A 22,212-nucleotide genomic window follows, 5' to 3' on the forward strand; every position below is an offset into this window, starting at 1 on the left:
GTTTAACTCAGGAACTATTACAGGCTGTATTGGCATCAATTTTTTTCACTCTATCTCTAGAGCTCTCTCTAAAAGTGCTCCTTTTTGTCTCTCATTTTCTTCAAAACCGTCCACCTTCTGTTGCATCCAGTTGAGGTGTAAGTTCAATAGTCTAACATGTATAGTCTAACATGTAAGGCCTTATTATGTTGACTCAGAAGAAGTCAGAGTGTTCCGATTTTTGGATTTGAAAATGGGACAAGACTACTAAGCAAGAATTGCTGATGAATAGATTGAGAACAGGAGCTTTTGTCTATTTTGTTCAATGGCCCTCAACACAATCTAGAGGAGAATATGCACATTTTGTAGTTTTAAACCTATTTTGAATGAGTTGTATATTGAGAGAGGTCTCGACTCTAGAATGCTATTTTCATATAGAGTTGAAGTTTAACTCAATCATTTAGCTCATCCGAATACTGATCTTACTGTACTTTTAGGGAATTCAGACAAGTCACACTGCATTACATGGTGATAAACCCTCATATTTATCTTTGTCATCAAGGTGAGTGAACAATGAATTCATCAGTGTTAAAAAGGAGAGAAACAGATGCTCTCCCTCAGTCTTCAGAAGGAATTCAACTCTGATGCCATTTTTTTTATTTAAGCCCAGTAAAACACTTTTGATATCTGATCTCTAGTATCATAATACAATAAATTTGCATTGCAAATTACCAAATTTGTAGTGATTTTTTTTAAAAGCAGCAATAGGAAAATAATAAGAGTCTACCTAGAAGTGACAAACTTATGTAACAAACACAGAGAATCGCAAAATGACCTTGGAATTAGTCAGTGGGCGGAGGCTGGAGGAATGTCACAGAGGATGACTGGAAAAGTTTGGATTGTCTTGAACTTTCTGCTGTTAGGTGTTAGTGAATCCGCTAATGAGGACTCAGAAGGTTGTGAGGAGCCCATAGTAGAGAACATGTGATGCCCCGAAGAATACCCAAGTCATCGTAAACAGTTGGTAGACACAGGAATATCCAGAATAGAGCTCAAAGAAATGAGAATGCTATCGAAAAATCGATAGAGGTTCGTGGTTACACTGTAGCAGGGAATTTGGTAATTATATCTTGTAGTCATGCCAAAAAGCAAAAGTTTTCATTTATGAATTTGGCTATTTATCTAAAGTTATTGCCAAAGTGGTCTAAATACATCATAGTTTCTTTTGGCTACTTAAGTTGTTGCAGAAAGGAGATACATCAAGGAAAGAATTATTAAGCAAAAATGAACAGTTTGAGTAATTGTTAGCCAGCCCAGATTGTTAATGATCTACAATTAGGAAAGTCACGGTCAGGAAAGTGTGAAGGAAGGAGAAAAGGAAAGAAGAAAGGAAGCCTTAGCACATGTTGGAAACTGACCACTTTATCAGCATGTTCAGAGCGGCTGAGATGATTCTCTAGGAAAGACCTGTAGAGAAGAGTGTCATCAAGATGGATACATTTTCTGAACATACAGTAGGTTCTTGAGAACATGCTGACATCAAACACTGACAGCTCTTGTTGGATGGAGTACAAATAGAGAAGACTATCAGACTTACAAAATTATAAGACAGGAATATGCTGACAAAAGTGTCAGTTTCCAACATGTGCTAAGACTCATCAAAAAGCAAACATGATTCAGGGGGACAGTCTTCAAGGCGAGAAGGCACAGCTTCTAACTAGAGGATCATTTCTTGAAATCCAGTATTGTTTGGTCATATGGGATTTGTAATTGGTTGGAATTGGGGACTGTTTTTTTTTTTTTCCTTCTTTTTCCATTCCTTTCTTTACTTTTTTTTCCCTCCCTCCCTCCCTTCCTTTTCTCCTTCCTTTCTTTTTTTGAGGGTGGAGGGATGTTAATGTCTAGAAAACTGGTTCCTTGTTCCTGTTCTATTTGGGAACAATTTGTATTCTAGTTTTACAGGTCCCTAAGGGAGAGGAATTTTGCCCCCAAATGTGTCAGGTCTCTCTTATACCCAATTTAAACACTGAGGTGTAGATGAGATCAAGGGATATAGCTGATGAAGTTTAGGTGAGATTTTGGACTTTGAGATGTTGTAAACTGTGGAGTTGGGATAGAACGAATGCCTTTTGCATGTGGGATAGATGCAAATCATTATATTCCAAAGAGCAAGCTGTGATAGACAGAATAATGACCCCTAAAGGTAGGTGCATTTTACTGCTCGGAGCTGTGAATATCTTCTATTAAGAGACAAGGAGAATTAATGCTATAGACGCAATTAAAGTTGCTAGTCTACTGACTTTCTGACAGGCTTTTGCATTAAATTATTCCTGTTTTACATTTTAAATTATGTTACCTGATTTCTTTTATTTAAGCTCTTAGTATAGTTAGTATAGTTACACTTTTTTTTCCTTTTAAAGACTTTATTTTAGGTTAAATCTGTTATAGCCAGCATAATTATGATTCTTTCTTTGGAATATATTATTTTCAGTATAGTAAATAAAATAAGCCAATATTCCTTTTTTGAAATGATGGATATATTTAGTTCAATTTCTGTCATATTATTATTGGGTTCATTTTTATATTTTTGAAGTTTTTCATTAGGTGTTTTATTTTCTTCCTTGGTGTGCATTTATACATGTGTGTATGCATGTGCATGCACTTGTCTAACTCTTGTGATATTTTTAAAAGTTTTCATTATAATTCTAGAAGAAGTTGCTTTCTCATTTTACTTTTATGTATGCTCATTTTAAAAGTAAGGCATTTATTCAGAAAAAAACTATAAGTGCATAAAGCAGTGAACTTTTTACAAAGTGAAGACATCCATAAATCTTTAGTCAGGTAAAGAAATTCTATATCATTAGCAATCACAAATTTCTTTCATGTTCTCTCCACGCTCTCTCTCTTCTATCACACTTTCTTATTAAACAAAACTATGACTCTAACTCTTCAAAGGAGAAATTATTCTGTCTTCAGATATATTATTTGAATCATAAAGAAATTCAACACAAGAAAAAATCACTGTAATAATATACCACATTAATAGCACAAAGGAAAAAAAAGGGGACAGCTCAACTGAAAAACAGAAGATGTGACAAAAAGCCCAAACTCTTTCACAGTGGAAATACTCATAGAAGTAGCTTTAGAAGGAGACATCCTTAACAGGACAAAAGGCAAATGAAAAACCACAGGAACTTCATATCCATTGCAGAAGGACTGATAGCTTTCTCTCCAAGATCAGAAGGAAGATAATGATGTTAACTGTAGTTACTGCGTCCAACATTCTGCTGAGAGTTCTGGCCAAAGCAATTAGACAAGAAAAAGAAGTAGAAGTACCCAAGCCAGAAAAACATGAATTTAAACTACCTCTATTCATAGCTGATTTAATCACAAGCCTTTCACTTACTACTTTTCTGATGAAACCAACAGGTTACAAGTGAAAAATAACCCTTGTATATTTATTCAATATGGCTGTGATGCATTCTGTCTTATATCTTTTAAAATTTGATTTTATAGTACTAATTTTTATGGCTAGTTTATTAAAGATACTGGAGTACATTTCCAGAAATTCTTCTGTCTCTGTGTGGTTTTGGTGTTAAGCTATAGTACCTTCATTAAATAAATTGAAGATCATTTTAAAAATCTTTGAAATAGTTTATATAAGATAATGACATAGATACATTTGTTGAACATTTGTACAACTGTGCAGTGTCTAAAGTATAAAGATAGGATAGTAAAGTATAAAGATAGGAACATTATAAACTGATGATTTCATCATTAACTAAAAGTGTTATTTATGTTTTGTATTGCTTATTTAGTCAAATTTGCTAATTAAGCTTTCTGAGAAATTATCCTTATCTGTTTAGGGTTAGTACATAATGTAATAAAATTGTTCTTAGTGGTGCTAAGTTTAACTTTTTTATTTCATATGTATCCTAATTTACATTTCTTATTTTATTCTAAATATTGCTTATTTATATCTTCTCTCTTTTTCATCCATGCCAGTCACATAGTGTGGTGTACTGGTGTTCTCTGAGAACCAAATTTTAGCCAGGTTAATCATCTCTATTATATCTTTGCCCAATTTGAGTTTTTTTAACTGTAGTTTGGATCTGTTCTTTCCTGCATTTTTAAATTGTACATTTAGTTTATTATTTTAGCTCTTCTATTTTCTAATTGAAGCTTTTCTGGCAGTTGATATCTTCTCAAAAGATTTACCTGATCTTTTTCTTTATATTATGATCTTTTTCTTTACATTCAATTAATTCTATTTCAAGTTTATTATGTCTTTCTTTAGTTATTCTTTAAGTATTTAAAGAAAGCTTGTTGTTTGGTTTAAAATTAACTTTATGGGTTTATAAATATGAGTTATATATTAATTTTTAAAATATGTGATGCTTGCCTTATTAAGCAGGCTATTTTTAAAAATTTCTATTCATGTCATTAAAAATGTTTACATATTCACTTCTTTGATTGATTATAATCTATATAGGTTCATCACTTTAATCAAGTTGTGATAAATTTTCCTGTATTTCTATCAAATTTTTGCCAATTTGAGCTAGTAGTACTTTAATAAATTATGGTAGCCTACAACGAGTCACACAGGGACGATAAGTTTGTACCAATTTACCTTCTACCGGTTGATATATTTATTCTCTTTATTCCCAATAAGGAGTTGTGTTTGTATATAAATTGTATCTTACATTAAAATCCTCTTTTACTTTCTTAGTGTGCAAGTATTTTAGATGAATCCATTAAAAACAAGTTATAATTATTTGTGAGCTTTTAAGTCAGTAGAAGATCTCTTTTTTAATCTGGTGAATTTAGTTGTAATTCTGGTAAGTTTACCTTATTTCTTGCTTATTATTTACAATGCGTTCCTTACTTCCTGCCTCTGTTCAGTTCTTCAGGAACTGAACTTTGGAGCTTTGTTAAAGAATGTTAGTTTTATTTCTGCCATTTTGCAGAGAAGAGGATGTTTGTTCATCTGCTTATCAGCTATTTCATATCACTATGTTTTATAAATTTCTTAAACCTTGCAATAGTTCTTTCAGTCTAGTTTTAGGATAACTGTTTTATCAACAAAATTTGTTCGATTTGTGGATCTGATGTTAGTTTACCTCTGTGGGGTATGTGTATTTGTATGTGTGATCTCAGTAAGTTTATTTCATTTTGTTTTATTTTGAATTAAAAGTTGTGTATAGTTTGGAGGGTCAGTGTGATGCTGCTTACATATGTCTACTGTGAATGATTAAATCAGACTTTTTATCATATGTATTACCACACAGACTTACCAATACTTTGTCATGACATCATTTAAAATTCTCATTTTTAGTAGTTTTGAAATATACTATACATTACTATTGTTGAGCTCATCGTGCTGTGCAACAGATCATTGGGGCTTTTTCTTCCTGTCTAACTGGATTTTATACCTGTTACTCCTTCCCTCCTACCTGCTTCCATTTGATCAATATTCAAAGTTCTCTAGATTGTGAAAGGGTCTTTAAACATTGACTTGGTGAGGCATTTTATCTGGATTCTAGGAATTTTCACTAGTGTTAGGCAAGACTTCCATAATAATTTCTTTGCTCATCATCTTTATAACCATATGCTCATTTCCTAACCTTTCTTTCCTTTCCTCCTTTTGTTCTTCCTTTCATTCCATTAGCGCATGAGTTACTAAGGACATAGCATTATATTCTCTGTAGTTCTGAAGAATTATCTTCTTGCCCGATGCCTCTCAGCTAAGACTTTCATGTTAGCCATCATAGTGACTCTGTAACCCATGTCAGTGTAATCATCTGACATAATCATCTTATAAAGAGCAAGGGTTTATTTGTCCTCAGTTTTAGAAGTTTCAGTCTCAGATCAGTAAGTCCACTGACTTTGGGCTTCTGTGGCATAACACAGTGTGAGTGTAGGAGTGTGAAATGCTGCAAAAGCATTCACCTCATGGCTTGGATGAGAGAGAAAGAGGAGAATGGGAGGAGAAGAGGGAGGAGAGGAGGAAGAGGAGGAGAGAGTCACAGCATTCTAGTCCTGTTCAAGAACATGCCCTCATTGCTCCTGTTATCCTAAATGTCTCCCTATGCTCTACCACTTAAAGTTTGTACCACCTCCCAACAGTTCCCTGGGCTGGGACCAAGTTTCAAGTGCATGAGTCTTTCAGGGTATTTCAGATCTAACTTATAACAACCACATAGGCTATTTAAATTCACACATCACGCATGTGTATTGTGAGTTTATTATTTTTTTCTACACTAGTCATAAGGTTAATTTTAAGCCTCTGCAAGCGATAAGCATCTCTTTTAGTCCTATTCTATTGGATTTGGAGGACTTCTAATATTCCAGGTTTTTGCTGGGGCTGCAGCTTTGACTCTCACTCACATAGGTCATGAAATTATCTTTTCCATCAGCACATGGATGTTAGAACTTGTTTCCAATTCCATAGAGGCTCCATTGCATACCCAAGCCTGATGGGCTATGTTGAGTCGCCTTAGGCCTAGTCCTGATGACTTTGATTTCTCTTACCATTTGTAGCATCTGAGAATTTATTTCTGGATAATCATAGTAAGGGGAATAGCTAGATTAACTTAATTAAACACATTGTGATAATTTTGGACACATTTTTTAAAAATTTACTTTTAATTTAAAAACTCAAGAATAGTTTGGACATCAGCGGTGAATAACAAGCGATTTTGCTATTGACCCAAAGCTGAAAAGGTCATTTTTTTCTTCACTTAATGGGATCTAGAAATTAAAAGTGAAGATAATTTGTATGTCAGTCTGTTAAGGGAATTCATTAATGGAGTTGCCAAACCACTGGATTCACTTTCAAAAAGCCACAAACTGCTGTGCTTTGACCTTTTGTTCAAGTTGAAAAAATAAATCGGTTTTTAAAAAGGAGATTTTCTAACAACTTGGTTATCATCTCAGAATGTAAGAACGCAGTGCTAGAAAATGAGCCTTGCCCATGAGTCCTCCTGATTTTCCTGGCCTCTGTGAGCCCCATATGCTCATTTCTTAATCTTTCTTTCTCTTCTTCCCTCTATTTTTCCTTTCATTCCTTTCTCCCATAGTTACTGAAGACACAGCACTATGTTTGCTGTAGTTCTGAAAAATTGTTCTTCTTGCCTGAGGCCTCTCAGCTGAGAGGCTTCATTTTGTCCATTACGGTGACTCTGTAACCCAAGAAACTGACGGGTCACACACTGTTCTTAGAGCTCACTCACTCCCTGGTTTCATTTTGTGAACTGCTCACTCATTATGCATGGTAACTACCAGCCTCGTATCCATGTGCACTGATCTGATTTTGTAGTATGTGACATTAAGGTACTTAAGAGTGAGAATATGTACTGTGTTCACCAGAGTGCTTGTCTTTTCTGTCTTTCACAGAAATGCAGTAAGCTCTTGAGTCCAGGACACTGACTCCAGCTAGAGCCCTCTTCTCAACCTGAGGATTTCGTTAGAGTCAGAGATCACTAAAACTAGGTGGTAATGGAAATTTCAGTGATGGATCCACAATTTAGTAGTGAATGGACTCAATGTTGATGCAAGTGAAGCTAGAGTCTAAAGCTTCTAATTCTACTCAAAGCTTTCAGAATTTAAATCTCATATTGGGTCAGTGATGACCTGTGGAACCCTATAGCCAACTGTTGTCAACAACTCAAGATAGCTTGGGGACCATATGCAATTATCTTAGAATATGATTTAACTTTTTGCCCATGGAAATAACTTAGGATATCTCCTTGAGGTGTATGAAAATGGAGGTGTTTCTGAATTCATGAGAACATAAAAGAGAGTCTGTTAAATTAGGTACATTTAAAAAAAACCTGCAGCTGCTTTTAAGTGGCCTCAACTCTAGCTTTGATCTCAGAGGAGACTCATTAATCCAAATTATCAGAATAAAACCACCTACTTTATAAAATTATCATCTTTGATTTCTAATAAAGATTAAAAACTTCTGTGACACACTTCAAAAATTTAAGATATCTTAGAGAATAATACCTGAAAAATATGTATGTATTAACCTATTTTTTATTTCTATAATAAAATATCCAAGGCAGGCTAGTGTTATAAGATGTTGTGGTTCCCTTTCTTTCATTGTAGGGACAAAATACCAGGCACCGAAAAATAAAGAAGAAGAGGTTTATTTAGCTCACTGTAGAGATTTCAGTCCATAATCAGCTGGCTCCAAGACAGGGTGGCATGGAACAGGGGCAACACTTAGAGACAGCAGCAAGCAAAAGCTGCCAGAACAAAAAAAAGGGGGAGAGGATAGGCCTCTTCTCCTCTCTTCTACTGTATGCAGGCCACTCCCCTCCCTCCGGGCAGGCGTGACACTCACACCACCTCTGTGCCTGTTTCTAGCACAGGATGAGGAAATTTACAAAGTAAGGATCCTGGTTCCCTATTGAGTCTCTTAGTTAAACTTCTCAAATTGATGCAATATATCAACCATAACAAAAGAAAAGGGAGTATTTAGCTCACCATTTTGGAGGTTTGAGAGCATGGTGCTGGCATGGGCTGAGTTCTAGTGAGGGCCTTTCTTGACTGTGTCACTGTTGGGTAGAACACACACATAGTAAAACAGACTACATAGAAAAGCAGAAAGCCAGAGAGGATCAGAGTCTCCAAATCCCTTGTGAGAAAACACCCACATTTGACTTAAGTACTTCCTACTAAGGCCTCACCTCTTAAAGTTCCCTGCCACCTCCCAGTACGGCCTCTGTGGAGAACAGTCTTGTAGCATAGTAGTATCTGTCCAAATGTACTGTGTTCTGGTGAGCATAAACACATTGAGCCTTGAGTTATGCCTTGGCAAAGGGCAATGCCCAGCACTGATTCTTGTCTCTGTCTTTGTAGCTGCCTACAGCCTCCTTTCCTCTGACCTTGGCATGACTCCTGCTTTCACATAGTTCAAATCTCAGCTTAAGTTTTCTTTTTGCCCACTAAATGCTTTTTTTTGAGCAAACAGTTTTACTATGTGTTATTTTATCACATGATTCTTTAAGATCTTTTACTTTTACTGTATGATAATTCATCAAAATTATCACTTGAGTATCTCTTTCCCCATCATTTCATATATGGATTATATGTCTGGTAATTTTGGATTAGAATTTTATGAATTTTAGACATTATGAATTTTACCTTTTTGATACTATTTCATATTTCTGAACATTAAGCTAGTTTGGAAGAGTTATGTTATTTTAATTTTTTTCCTATCCTACTTTTTGGTTTGTTAGGATCAGTGCATCATTTATTTAATCTGGGGCACATTTTTTCATATGACTAAGGCAAATACTTCTTTGTATTGTACTTTGATCAGTTTTCTGTGAAATATGCTGTTGTGGTCAGGGGTTGTGAGGAGAACAATTAGAATCAGGACACAGAATTTTCAATATTAATTAATAATTTATTTATTAGTGGTACTGGGGATTGAACCATGATCTCAGGCTTGCCAGGCAGGTGCCTAGGTTACTGAGCTAAATCTTCAACCCTATAATATTATTTTATGATGGTCACCCAGAGTTAACACAATAAAGTGCAGGAAATCTATCCACAACCCTGAAAACATAGAATACCCACAACAATGTCCTGCATGAGTCCAGATGAAGACTCAGAGCTCATGACAATGGCTCCTACAAATCCAACTGGAGGTCCAGAGCCCACAAGAAGGACTCACGCCAGTCTCTTTTATGGATCTGTGCTGGGAAGGCCCAAAGAAAGGTCAGTGGTGGAAGCTAGGAAGTCTATGCCAGCAGGGTGAAGGAGCTGTGCTGGTAGGTTGAGGGTTCTACACTAGAGCTGAGAAGTCATGCTCATAATAAAGACCAGGGCTGTCTTGAAATGACCACAGCCATCTTTAGCGACACGGAGGCCACAAGCTCCTCTGATAAGCACAGTCGAGTACATGCTAGGAAGCCAGCATGATGAGTTTTTCCTGGAGATTAAACAGCACATGTCTTCCCCTCTGGAGCCAGGAAGCGATGCTCGATGTAAGGACCAGAGCTCCCCCAAAGTGAACCATAGCCACTCTCACCAACAAGGTCCTGAGCTCCTTTGATGACAATGGTTGAACTCTCAATGAGGAAGCTAATCACGGTGAGCTCCTTCAGGAGAACCAATGGCTCAAACAGCAACAAATAGGAGAACCACCAACATCTTGCTTCTCCTTCTCCACTTCTCTATTTTTGCTGGCAACTTTCTTCAGGTGGAACATCTATGTTCAGCACCATGCTGATTTAATTCAGATGTCGTTAAATTGAGCACCAGTTTTTAATCCATAACATATGCAATTTTCTCTTCTAGCTTTACCTAGCACCATAAGGTCTCCTGGCACTATTCCTTAAAATTCTTTTGTGCTTGTTTCCTTAGTACCGCTTAGAACATTTCATCACACATGAATCAAGTGACAAATATTCAGCCAAATACCATTGTTCTCTCTCGTGTAGCTCTGTCTTCTCTATTCCTTTGCCTTGTGCCTTCTGGCCTCTGAACCTTTCTTGGTCTGACTTACACCTCATCTCAGAAAATCCACTGCAGTTCTTTCCTACTCCCCCCTTCCTGCATCATGATTTGGAAACTTCCAGGAAGTAAGCTCAAAAAATTGAAGAGCATATTTTTTTGTTGCTGAATTAATTAGTAAACTTATTTTTATCTATCAAATGAATAAAATGAGTCTAAACCATTATTGAAAACATTGCATTCTGAAATGTTTGAAATCTCTCAGAATTGACATTTAAATTACGTGATGTTGCACTGTGCCAACTTTTGTGGATATATTTCATTCTGTAAATTATAGAAATTCATACTTTTGCTTGTTTGTGCTTTTGAAATCATTGTTTTATGTTTTTGTTTTTTTCCTGATTATACAGTGATCTCCTAAATATATTAAAATAATTATAGATTATTATTAGGTATAATAATTCCTTGAATTCATAGTACTTTAAATGAAAGTTGCTTTAGTATCTCTAATTATTTTCACTGAATGGGAATAAGTTTTCTTAAAACAGTTGTGCAGACCTAAAATATTAATACTATACTATTTATTACTTCTTATAACATTTATTTGCCAGTTAAAATAGTTTTACTGGTAAGCCCCAAAAGTAATGTGCATGTGACTCTTGTTAAATTATAATTGATGGAATTAGAAATAGTATTTTATTGCTATTGATATTAACATTTATTAGGTAGGAAAAATCTTACATAATTACTCAGATCTGGAAAATGAAATTTTATGAGGAAGAGAGCAATGATTTTATGGGAAAAGAAAAGCCTTTTGAAGAGTTGCTGTACAAAACTGTTAAGAGGCAAATAGGAAATAAAGCTTCTTGTGATTAATTGGAAATATTTAAGACATGTAGCTTCCTGTTACACAGTCAACCTGTTCCTCCACAGTGTGTGGCTATATTTCCAGATGCCAACCAGGAAAAAGAATTCATAATTGGGAAACAGATGGAGTGGCAGGGGCTGCCAGAGGCTGTGAACGGCCTCACAGAGTCCAGCACTGCCTGGGGCTGGTCACCACTCAGCACAGCTGGATTCACTCCTGACCCCAGAGGCCAGCTAGGAGCCTACAAGTCATCTCAGTTCGAGCACAATCCACCCCACTACCTTCATCTAAGAAAGCTCTTGAATCAGAAATCAAATTGGCTGCCGGGTCTCTATTGTACAGTGTGCTTCACAAAGAATTCACCAAAATAATATAGCTATATGAAATCCTAATGCAAATAAGGAGCATTCTCCATAAATGCTTTTGACAAGTGATAAACAGATGAAACAAGTTAAAATATAAACACGTAGCATTGGTTTATCATACCCAGTTCTCCTTGGACCAATGACTCCCAAGTTTAATACCAGCAGTAACCTCTGGAAAGAAAGTGTCTGTGAGGGTGCAAGGTTTGATCAGTGGTGAAGGGGACTTAGGGCTCCAGTGTTTAGCTTTCAGTTTGTCTATATATTCACAAACAAACTTCTCTCCTGGGATTTGCACTTCTCTGTTAGCTAGCCCAAAGGCAAGATACTTCTTTTTGTGCTTCTAGCATTGATACCTGATACTGGATTTTACAAAACTGAGCTTGATTCAGAGAGAAACAAGAAAAAAAGAAATAAAAGTGGATATGTATCATGAAGAACTCACACATTTTTTAAAAAATATGATTTTTTGTAGTGTTTATAAATGAAAAAGGTAACATCCTTGCACAAAACACTTTTAAACTATTAAGGATATCAAAAAGTAATTATTTTCTCAAATGATATCATTTTGATTTTAAACATTTGCTTATAGGCAGAATTTCTTGAAACTTAACTGGCCTCTATTTTTATCCTCCTTTTGAGCATGACATAAACCATAGTTTAAATCTTCAAATTGCTGTAGACGTAGTTGTGATATAAATAAGTTTCAATGTAAATCCCCAAATTAGGTTGACCCTTTCTCAGTAGACTGAGAAAATAGAAGGATGAAGAGTCCTTCTATTATAACCAAGCTGCTTGCCATCACATTCAGTGATGGTGGAAAAAGGACTCTTTAGGGTGGTGAGGTCTCTCCAGAACTCTCCAGGACTCTCCAGGAGGGTGAGCAGAGGTGAGCCAAGAACTCTCAGGACACTTACCGTACAAGAATAGATCACAGTGACCTTGTTAGTAACAGGTTCACCACACTTTGGTCCTCGGGTGCATGGTTTCTAGACTGTGGATTTATGCCCGCATTTCCATCTCATGCCACACTTCTCACTGGTGTGGCAGCTCTACTACCTCTATATTCTTTAAGTATGCCGTGTGCTCTTTCTATATGTTGATTTACCAGTTTACATATATTTTACATATAATTTACATATATTCCTTATATGTTAATTTACATCAATGTAAATTCTTCCTTTTCTCCAAATGGCACCCCTCCTTTGAATCTAAGGTCATGCCTCACTTTCTTAAGGAAGCTGTGACTCAACACTCATGTATAAACATACATCAGAGTAAATTAAACTCTGGACACCACCCTCATTGTTGTAACATCCACTTTAACTTCATAGGATTTGTAATTCTTGCTCAGTGCCTTTTTCCCCCTCATAAGTATGTAACGTCATAGGACATACAGTCGTGGGTCTTGTTCTCAGCTGAATTCATAGCAGAGGATCATGGTAAGTGCTATGCAAAACCAGAAGAAAAGAAGGAAAGGAAGGAGGGAGGAAGGGAGAATGGGAAACAAGGAAGAAAAGCAGAAAAGAGGAAGGAAAGAAGAAAGTAGAGAAGGAAGGAGGAAAAATCTGTGCAAGTTTTAGTTTCTATCCTAGTGGATTTAGAATCACACGAGCATTCACTGGTCTTTGGCGCAGACTATGTGGTTATATTCACTAACTGAAGGGCACTCTTCTGTGCAGAAGGACAAACATATTCCATGACCGAAATGGCCCTGTCATTCCCCACAAGTTTGCTAAAATTTAGAGAGAATTCTTCCTAGCTGTGATTCCCTGACTCCTTCCTTTGTAGAGCATACACTTTGAAAAGTTTGCAGTTGTGATTTTGTTCTCTGTTCCTTTGAGATGTAAGTCTTCTTCCAGCCTCTTGCCAGTTTTACAATCAAGGATGTCTTTCTCAAGGACCTTAGAGCCATTCCTCTGAAATTTAACAATCAAGAATGACTGCAAACCCCATTTCCCCCTACTTTTGTGGGATTATAGAAGACCAGTTTACAGCCATGACAAGTAGGAGACACAGACGACTCCTCACAGTGACCAGCTTCCTCACTGACATCCTCCAATACTTGCTAGCTTGCTAGCTCTCCCAAGTGCTAAAAAATCCTTCCATGTCTGGTTTCAGCAGTGTGGAGTTCAGTGGTTCTTTTGTTTGTTTGTTTTTATCTTTGCAATAATCTTGATCAACTCTGGTACAGCTTTTTTCCTCATTACTCTCTTAGATGCAACTTACATGTGCAACTGAATTAAATCAGTGTTCCTTCTCTCATAGTAACTCTGGATGTTCTGGGAGACAATCACCTTTTAAACTTTCTAACCCACTGAATAAAATGTTAGTGAACTCCCATTAAGTGAGAAAGACAATTCTTTTTCACTTCAGTTGAGATTATTTTACATTAATACTGTTATTTTGAAATCGGTTTAGAAAAACACTCTAGTCATTCCTAAGGGAGGTAATTCTGAATAATGTCCCAGGAGCAAATACTATGCTTGGTGTGTTCCAGAGTGAAATCAAATTTCTACCACAAATAATACCGCTCATATAATGATCTTGATTACAGTTGTGAAACCTTGCTGAGGTCTTATTGTGCAGGCCTTAAATGCCTAGGTTTTATTTTTGTGACCAGGGCAGTGACTGACAGACTTTGTGATTCAGCGGTGCAGAGAACTAGACATGGGGACCTGGTTGCCTGGACCCAGCAAGACATTAGCTAGCTGTCGAACATGCTCATTTACTATAAAAATAAGTAGCACAGACTGACATTTAGTAAATGCTCAGTGAGCTTTAGTTCTTAAAATTGTCATGAACTTTATCATTTCTGTCACTAGTATAGAGAACAAACAGAATGTTCCATTTTCTACCAGAGAGAGAAACATTGATGGATAGTAATGCTGACTTAAAGTAGACTTCAAACTTTCTGCGTTGTTTCATTCACGTCTAACTCTGAGTTCCATTTGTGAGATGTTTGTCTTTCTCTCTCCCTACCCTGATCCCTGTATTTTCCAGCGATGGATGGGCAGACAGAGATGAAGTCATTGAAGGCTATGAGGTGGAAGCGAACGGGGGAATCACAATAAAGCTGCAGTCTCCAGAGGTCAGATCATTTGATGATTATTTCCTGAAGCTAAGGCTGGATACTAACACGAGGAATCCCTGGTTTCCTGAGTTCTGGCAACACCGCTTCCAGTGCCGCCTACCAGGACACATTCTGGAAAATCCCAACTTTAAAAGAATTTGCACAGGTAATTCTTATTCACGAAACAACAGCTCACAGCTCTAGTCATCGTCTCTGGCTCTATTTCTGATTGTGGATTGAGAAAAGAAGGTGCTAGGGTTGAGGATCTAAAAAGATAACATAGCCCTTCTAATAAAATAGAATGAAGTAAAAGCATGTTTGCCTTCAGGGACTCATGTTCTTGTTCCAGAAAAGCCGCTTTGATTTCTGGTGGGACAAGTGATAAAGAGATAATATAATTAGTTGCAAATAAAATTGAGAAGTCACATATCTATTTTTCAAACCAGAGAGATTTCCTTTCATTGTGTAAGTATGTAGGAGGTTCTGGCTAGAGGCCTAACTAAGACACACTGGCTTGGCTCTTTTTTCCTTTGTGAGTTGCTTTAATTTACAAGTCAGGGAAAGAGGAGGTGATAGCATTGTAGAGCACCCCATTGCATTGGTGTTTGTGGACATAGGTGCCAAGAAATCGTACCCTTATATGTTATCCAGAACGATGATTCCTACTGTAGAGATGCTCTTCACTAATACCATGCCAGACAGTGACCTTGAACTCCTTAACACTGATGAGCATTATCATTGCTATGTAACTTTCATAAGCATTAGCATCTACATAACTTTTGGAGCATCATCATTACTATATAAGGGCACTGTGTTCCCTGGTCAATTTTTAGTATTGCCTATGATCTCTCATAGTACTATATGAAGCCAGTTTTTCAGACTGAATTAATCATATAGTGCCCTGGTCTACCCATACACAGATTATGGTCTCTTCTCATGACCTCATTTGCTTTATTTAACAATGCTACGACATTTACTTCTTGTCTAGGCTGGACTGAAGTTATTTAGAAGGTCCTATAATCCATTCATTTACATCATAAGCATGTATAAAACATTGTATTCAGAAGAAAAGGGGACAAAGAAATGTATAACCTATAATTCTTAACCTAGAGGAAGTTGTAGACTCTTTGGGCCAATTGAAACAGATCATGTCATTCACATGAAACATAAATAACCAAAGACAACGAGTTTTTATACAGCAGTTAAGAATAATGCTGCTCATATAAAATACTTCTTCAATAATAGTCACATATTGATGTTACATAAGTCTTTTAAATATCAATAAGTATAAATGCGAAATATATGTCTGACTTGGTAAAGTTTAGCAGACTTCCCTGAGAAATTACTGGGTGTGTATTTATTTTCAATGTAGGGTTTTACAAGTCCTCAGTATGGCTTCTAGGCAAAAGGGAATATAATCCCGCGGAGAAGCAAAATGAAGGGGAATTAGGCACTAAATATCCAACCTCCCTCTGCACATATGTGTTTTTTCCATGGGCTTCTAAGAGACCCGAAGAAGTTAATGATTGCAACAAGTCATGTAGGAGAGTCTTACTGATCTTGAGGTAGAACAGAGGTAATAGTTTCCCTAGGTTCACCAAATCGATGGCAACAATAGAATTAGAACCCACATCTCTGTGTAATATAATGACTGAATATGTTTAGACTGCATTTAATAACACCATTCCTTCTCTCAAAGAACCCTCACAACATCAACCTCTGGGAGTTAATCATTCCTGATAGCTAATTGATCATTTAATTTATATTTTCTTATAGTGTAGAATTCTTTTTATAATTAAGGGCTCTTATTTTTAAATGAATTCTATTTCTTTCATTCAACATTCAACAAATATTTAATAAGCATCTAATGTATATAAGGTTTTATTTTAGACCCCTATATTTCAGAGTGGGGAAATAGCAAAACTTTCAGGAAAATGTGTTTTCACTTACTTGATCACAAGAGCCATCAAGAAAGTTAAGAATGAGAGTAGGGAGCAGTTGAGACAAAGGCATGAAAAAGAAAGCCTGGGTGAGAAGATGATTAAAGACACGAAGTCAAAGAGAGAGTGCACTGTCCTAAGATTAGCAGAGATTTCCAAGCATAAGGATCAGCACTGGACACACCTGCCCAGTTTAGTGGGAGAAGAGGAAGCAGGCCAGTGTCGCTGGAGCCAGTGGGCACACTGACAACCAGAAAAAGAAAAAACCCAAGTAGCAGGAAGAGGGACAAGGCCAGTGTGCAAAAGACAGTGGAGGGGATTAGCCACGGTAGAAGCAAGAACATGGAGGTAAGGGTCGAATGCTGACTTTATTTTTAGTAAGAGTTTGAGGGGTTTGTTGATAAAATTATCCAGAATGATTGATTTGAACCATTCGAAATATGATGCCATCACTGACTAAGACCTGCAAGACTTAAACAAATGCAGCTTGGATAACAATGCAAGGTTAATTTTGAATATGTTAAGTTTGAGATTTCTTAGTGTCCTATGTCACAATGTCATTATTTTTTACAAATTGTTAGCACATGTTTTCAGTACATAATGTTTACATTCCTTGTGGGGAGATGGTGCACATGCATAGCACATTTTAATTCTTATTACTTTCTCTTTCTCTCCCTTCATTTCCTCTTCCTCCATCTGTTGGTCCTCTTTCTATTTGATAGAAAAGTATGTCCATTCCTCCTATGTATTTTTTATGTCCTCTTTTTTTATAATTTGGGTTTCTCATAGAAGACAAATTATGCAATATTTAAGCTTAGTTCAGATTTATTTATTTCACTTAACATTATGGTCTCAAGGTATAGCCATTTTTGTAAAAATGACTCACGTTTATCTTTCTTTTGGCAGAGTAGTACTCCATTGTGCCTAAATGTCACATTTACATTTTCCACTCATCTGTTGCTGGATGTGTAGGCTCCTTTCCAGTTTTAGCTTTTATGAATTGTGGTGCCATAAACATAGATATAGGTGTATCTCAGTAATATGATGCCTTTAACTCTTTGAGGGAAGAGATATAAAAAAGAATTTAGCTGGGTCAAATGGAATGTATTAATTTCCGTAGTGGTTTTACTAGTTTACATTTCTACCAGTAATGAGAAGCCTTTTTTTCCCTGCAACTTTGTTTGTTATTATTTGATTTCCCGATGATGCCCATTGTTTCTTGAGTGAGAACTGTTTAAATTTGTATTTCTTTAATGATCAGTCATGTTAAATTTTTTTACGTATTTATTTGTCCTTATATACTTCTTCCAAGAAGAGTCTGTTCATTCCAGATTCCCGTTTTGGGGACATTTAGTTAGGGGGTCTATTTTATTATGTTTTATTTATTCTATGTATTAGTTCTCTGTCTGAGGAACAGCTTGCAAAAATATTTTGCCATTCTGTAGGATATTTCTTCACTCTCGGTTGCTTCTTTTGCTGTGCAGAAGGTTTTTAATTTGATGTGATCCAGTTTGGTGATTGTTGATATTATTTCCTGCATAACCAGAGTTCTGTTCAGAAAGTCCTTGAGGACCTATAGCTTCCGGGGTTTTACACATTCTATCTTTGAGCAGGTTATTTCTTCTTTAATATTTAACCTATTGATTCATTTTGATTTTAACGCATGATGAGAGACGTGGGTCTAGATTCAGTCTTCTATATTTGGATGGCCAGTTTTTCCATTTATTAAAAGGCTATCTTTCTCTAGTGAATTTTTTGCCCCTTTGTTAAAGGTAAAATAGTTGAATGTATAAAAAAGGCAACAATTTTCTACCCACACTGATACATTTTGTGCTAGTGCTCTTTAAAATTGATCAAGAAATAAGATAGTTATAATAGTTCCATTATTAAGAGATATAAATATATTCATACCCATTAAACCAACACTCCAAAATATTCTCAAAGATATCCTAGAAAGAGACAATGAAGTTAACAATGACAAAAGGTCTAATGTAATATATACAACAGGAAAGGTAAGCAGTTAAGTAGAAGAAAAACAAAAGTGGGGCTGGGGATTTAGCTCAGCGGCATAAGCACCTGCCTTCCAGGCAGGTAGTCATGAGCTTGATCCCTGGTACAGGAAAAAAGAAAAACAAAAGTAATACATAACAAAAATAATACAATTAACAGGAATATGTCAATATCTATCAGTAGTGACTCTCAATGTGAATGGTCTCAATTTCCCAGTGGAAAGACATAGATTAGCCACATGGAACACTGCTAATACTCAATGATATGCTACATACCAGAAGCATATTCTCCTCTAAATTCATAGACTAACAATAAAAGGACAGAACGCAGTAATATATCATATAAATAGAAACAAAGACAAAAATCACATGATCATCTCAATAGATGCAGAAAAAAATCTTTGACAAAATCTAGTATCTATTCATGTCATTGTGATTTATTATTAAATATTAGAATGCTATTTACTAAACATGCTTTGGTATTTTTATATAAGGATTTCTAGGAAAATATTTTGTGATTCAAGCTCTCACAAAAACATTAAACTCTGCAGCCATGTATACATACTAACACTCTGAGTTTTCAGTTGTCACAGCACATGTAAATGTCAAAGTTAAAGCTTGCAGTTGATTAATGTTTACAGCAGGAAATAACTGCTTGAAAATTCATGAATTGTTCTTCTAGTTTGCTTGACTCTGAAAGCTAGTTGTAAGAGTAAATTTAGCATATCCCAGGTATGTTTGCATTTCTTTCTGATGTCAAATTCAGAAAGCATTTCTCTTCGTGTTGTTAGTTCAGGAAAAGGCAGACACTTATTTAATTTTCTAGTTGAAATGAATTCACAAGATATATTAATCTTTTCTGCTTCTGAAGACCTAGAATTTTATATTTACCTATACTATCTGTATGCATATATCCATGTAAATTTACATTGCTCTTCAAATTTATTCCCTGCATTTCTTTGAAATTGCCTTCAATGTTATTGACAAACAAGATAAACTTTTTATTTCCTGTATTACTTTTATGCACTTGAGAATATTGCATATCAAAAGAATTCTATAGTCTTGTAATGAATATGCAAACACATTTATAAAATTTAGTGTAAATTACAATTAGTGTGAAGTAGAAGTAACCTTCCCAGATTTTTGATAGCTACTGATTCTGTCAGTCATTTTTAGACTTCTGGTGCTTTGGAAAGTTTTGATATTGATATTTGTTTCCATAGGAACATTTATTGAGCTTACTCTCAGATGGTACTATTGAAATAAAGAGTTTATGTACACTAGATTGCCAAATAGAATACTAAGGTCCTGAGCCAAGGCTGAGTAATTTGGGAATCACTGTGGCTAATTAAAAAGTACTTCATGCAAAGTCTGCATCACTGCTTAATTAGTTGAGGGACTGGAAATGTGTCGAAAAAGCATTGAAATATCAAAGCCTAACTTCTAAAAATTTAATCATTCAGAGGACACTGGACAGATTAGGTATAAAGCAAATCAAAATCACTTTTCTAGTAACTGAATGAGCTGCTCGAGGGATCTGTATCATGTTTGTAATGGTACAGTGCTTTGTTATTACTGATGAAAATAATTAGAAGGATTCTTGGAAACTGACAGAGTATAACATTTGGAAGCAAAATCCTTGGATCCAACATGGATTCAGTTATACTCAGGCAAACATTATTCAGATCCGTGTCCAGCCTCATGAGCTGGGTGACCTTACTCAATGTCAGCATCTCAGTTTCTGCAATAGCAACATGACAGCAGTATCTACCTCCCTCAGATACTGTGGCAGAATTCAGGGGAATAGTGCAAGTGGATTTTTTACAGTGCAATGATGCATTTAAAATTCTTTGCAATCTATAAACATATTTGTCCCTTGATATTCGCAAAGGATTGATTCTAAGACGACTTCCTCTGTGCTTATTGATATCTGATAATACTCGTCTCTTGCATACAATGAAGAATTATTGCATGTAACACACATATTTTAATACATATTTTCAGTCAAATCTCTAGATTACATATAGTATCCATATAGTGTAAATTCTATGTAAGTAGTTGTATTTTTGAGGGCCAAGGACAGGGCATTTAAGTACAGATGCAATTTAATTCTTTTTCCTTCTTTTTAATTCTTAATTTAATTCTTTTTTCTCCTTTTTGAAGTAAACAGGTGATGTTTATTTCATGCAACTTTTCCTTTTCTTTTTACTTTTAAATCATATAGTTAATACTCTATTCATTGATTTTTAGATATATATACTGCTTAAACATATGCATTTATAGTTTTCTCTTTTTCAAATAAACACTAATCTATATAATGTTTCCTATACATTCAGGAGTTTTTGATCCTTCACATTTAAAACAATGCTGTAGTACTATAATGAAATGTATTCTTCCTCAAGTTTTCTTTTTCATTTTAGATAATTTTCTTATGGTTCCAAGATGGAATCAAATTTCCAAAAGTTCAATCAAATGATGTGAACAGTTCTAAGACATTTGAAAATATAGTTCCAAAAGACAACTCCTACCAGCACTGCATGATGCTTTATGGATTTTTCCATTTCGTTTGTATAGTTATAATCATAGTGTGATTTAATTTTGTACCTTAAATTTTCTTAGAATTAGAAAGAATTAGAATTTCTTAGATTTCTTAGAATATTTTTGATATTTCTGTATGACTTTAGAACAGCCATCATAGGGCTCTATAACACTCTATCCAATGAAAAATTAACCGTTCTTATATTGTTGAACATTTTAGGATATTTCCAGTTTTCTTTATTAAAATAAACATGGGGTGAAGAATTTTCATGGTGGTTGTTTGCTCTTTTTTTTTTTTTTTTGACTCTTTATCGGTACCAGGGATCGAACTCATGCTTATGCCACTGAGCTAAATCCCCAGCCCCTTTCATGGTGGTTGTTAAAAATTTTGGATTTCTCCCTTACAATAGATTCCTATGTATGTAATTATTAGTCTAAAAGCATGATAGTCTTTGGGTCTCTTAAAAACATATTGTAATTATTTTGTATTATGAAAATACTGATACTTTCTATAGCAACCAGAATGTTAAACTGTAAATGATTACTGGGGTCAGTATGTTCTTATCAGTTGTTTTCATAACCCATGAATTTGCAGCTATAATTTTGTTTTCTTCCTCTATTATTTGTACCATTTAGAAACAGATGGGCACAATGCTTTTTAAAGCTAGCATATACTTGTAGTTGGCTATTGTCCAAGGTATAATGAAACAATTTGGCTCATACTTGTAATGCTCATCAACAGTTTGTGACTAGTAGGATAATGACAGCTAGTCTGATGCTATGGTTAGAATTTCTCCTCCAAATCATATGTTGAAAGTTAACTGTCATTGTGATGGGTATTAGGAGCAGTAATTAGGATTATTAACAGCTCTCATGAATGGAGTGTTACTGCCACAGAAGTAGGCTCCTGATAAAAGGATTCAAGTCTGGTCTACATTGTGTCTGACTCTTAGGTCTGCTTGTCCTCCCCATCTTG

General features: G+C 35.5%; 1 protein-coding gene across 4 annotated transcripts in view; it reads left to right on the plus strand.

Annotated features, from left to right (window-relative positions):
• The window catches only part of Grm1 (glutamate metabotropic receptor 1), a 347,694-nt gene that overhangs the window by 224,577 nt on the left and 100,905 nt on the right, over positions 1–22,212 (plus strand). For all 4 annotated transcript variants that reach the window (XM_063233461.1, XM_063233463.1, XM_063233462.1 and 1 more), the window contains exon 3: positions 14,680–14,915. In XM_063233461.1, coding sequence (XP_063089531.1) covers positions 14,680–14,915 — 236 coding nt within the window. The remainder of the gene's footprint in view (positions 1–14,679; positions 14,916–22,212) is intronic.

Source organism: Cavia porcellus, unplaced genomic scaffold, assembly GCF_034190915.1.
Source record: "Cavia porcellus strain 051 isolate PalLab524CR breed Dunkin Hartley unplaced genomic scaffold, mCavPor4.1 scaffold_22, whole genome shotgun sequence".
Taxonomy (NCBI): Eukaryota; Metazoa; Chordata; class Mammalia; order Rodentia; family Caviidae; genus Cavia; species Cavia porcellus.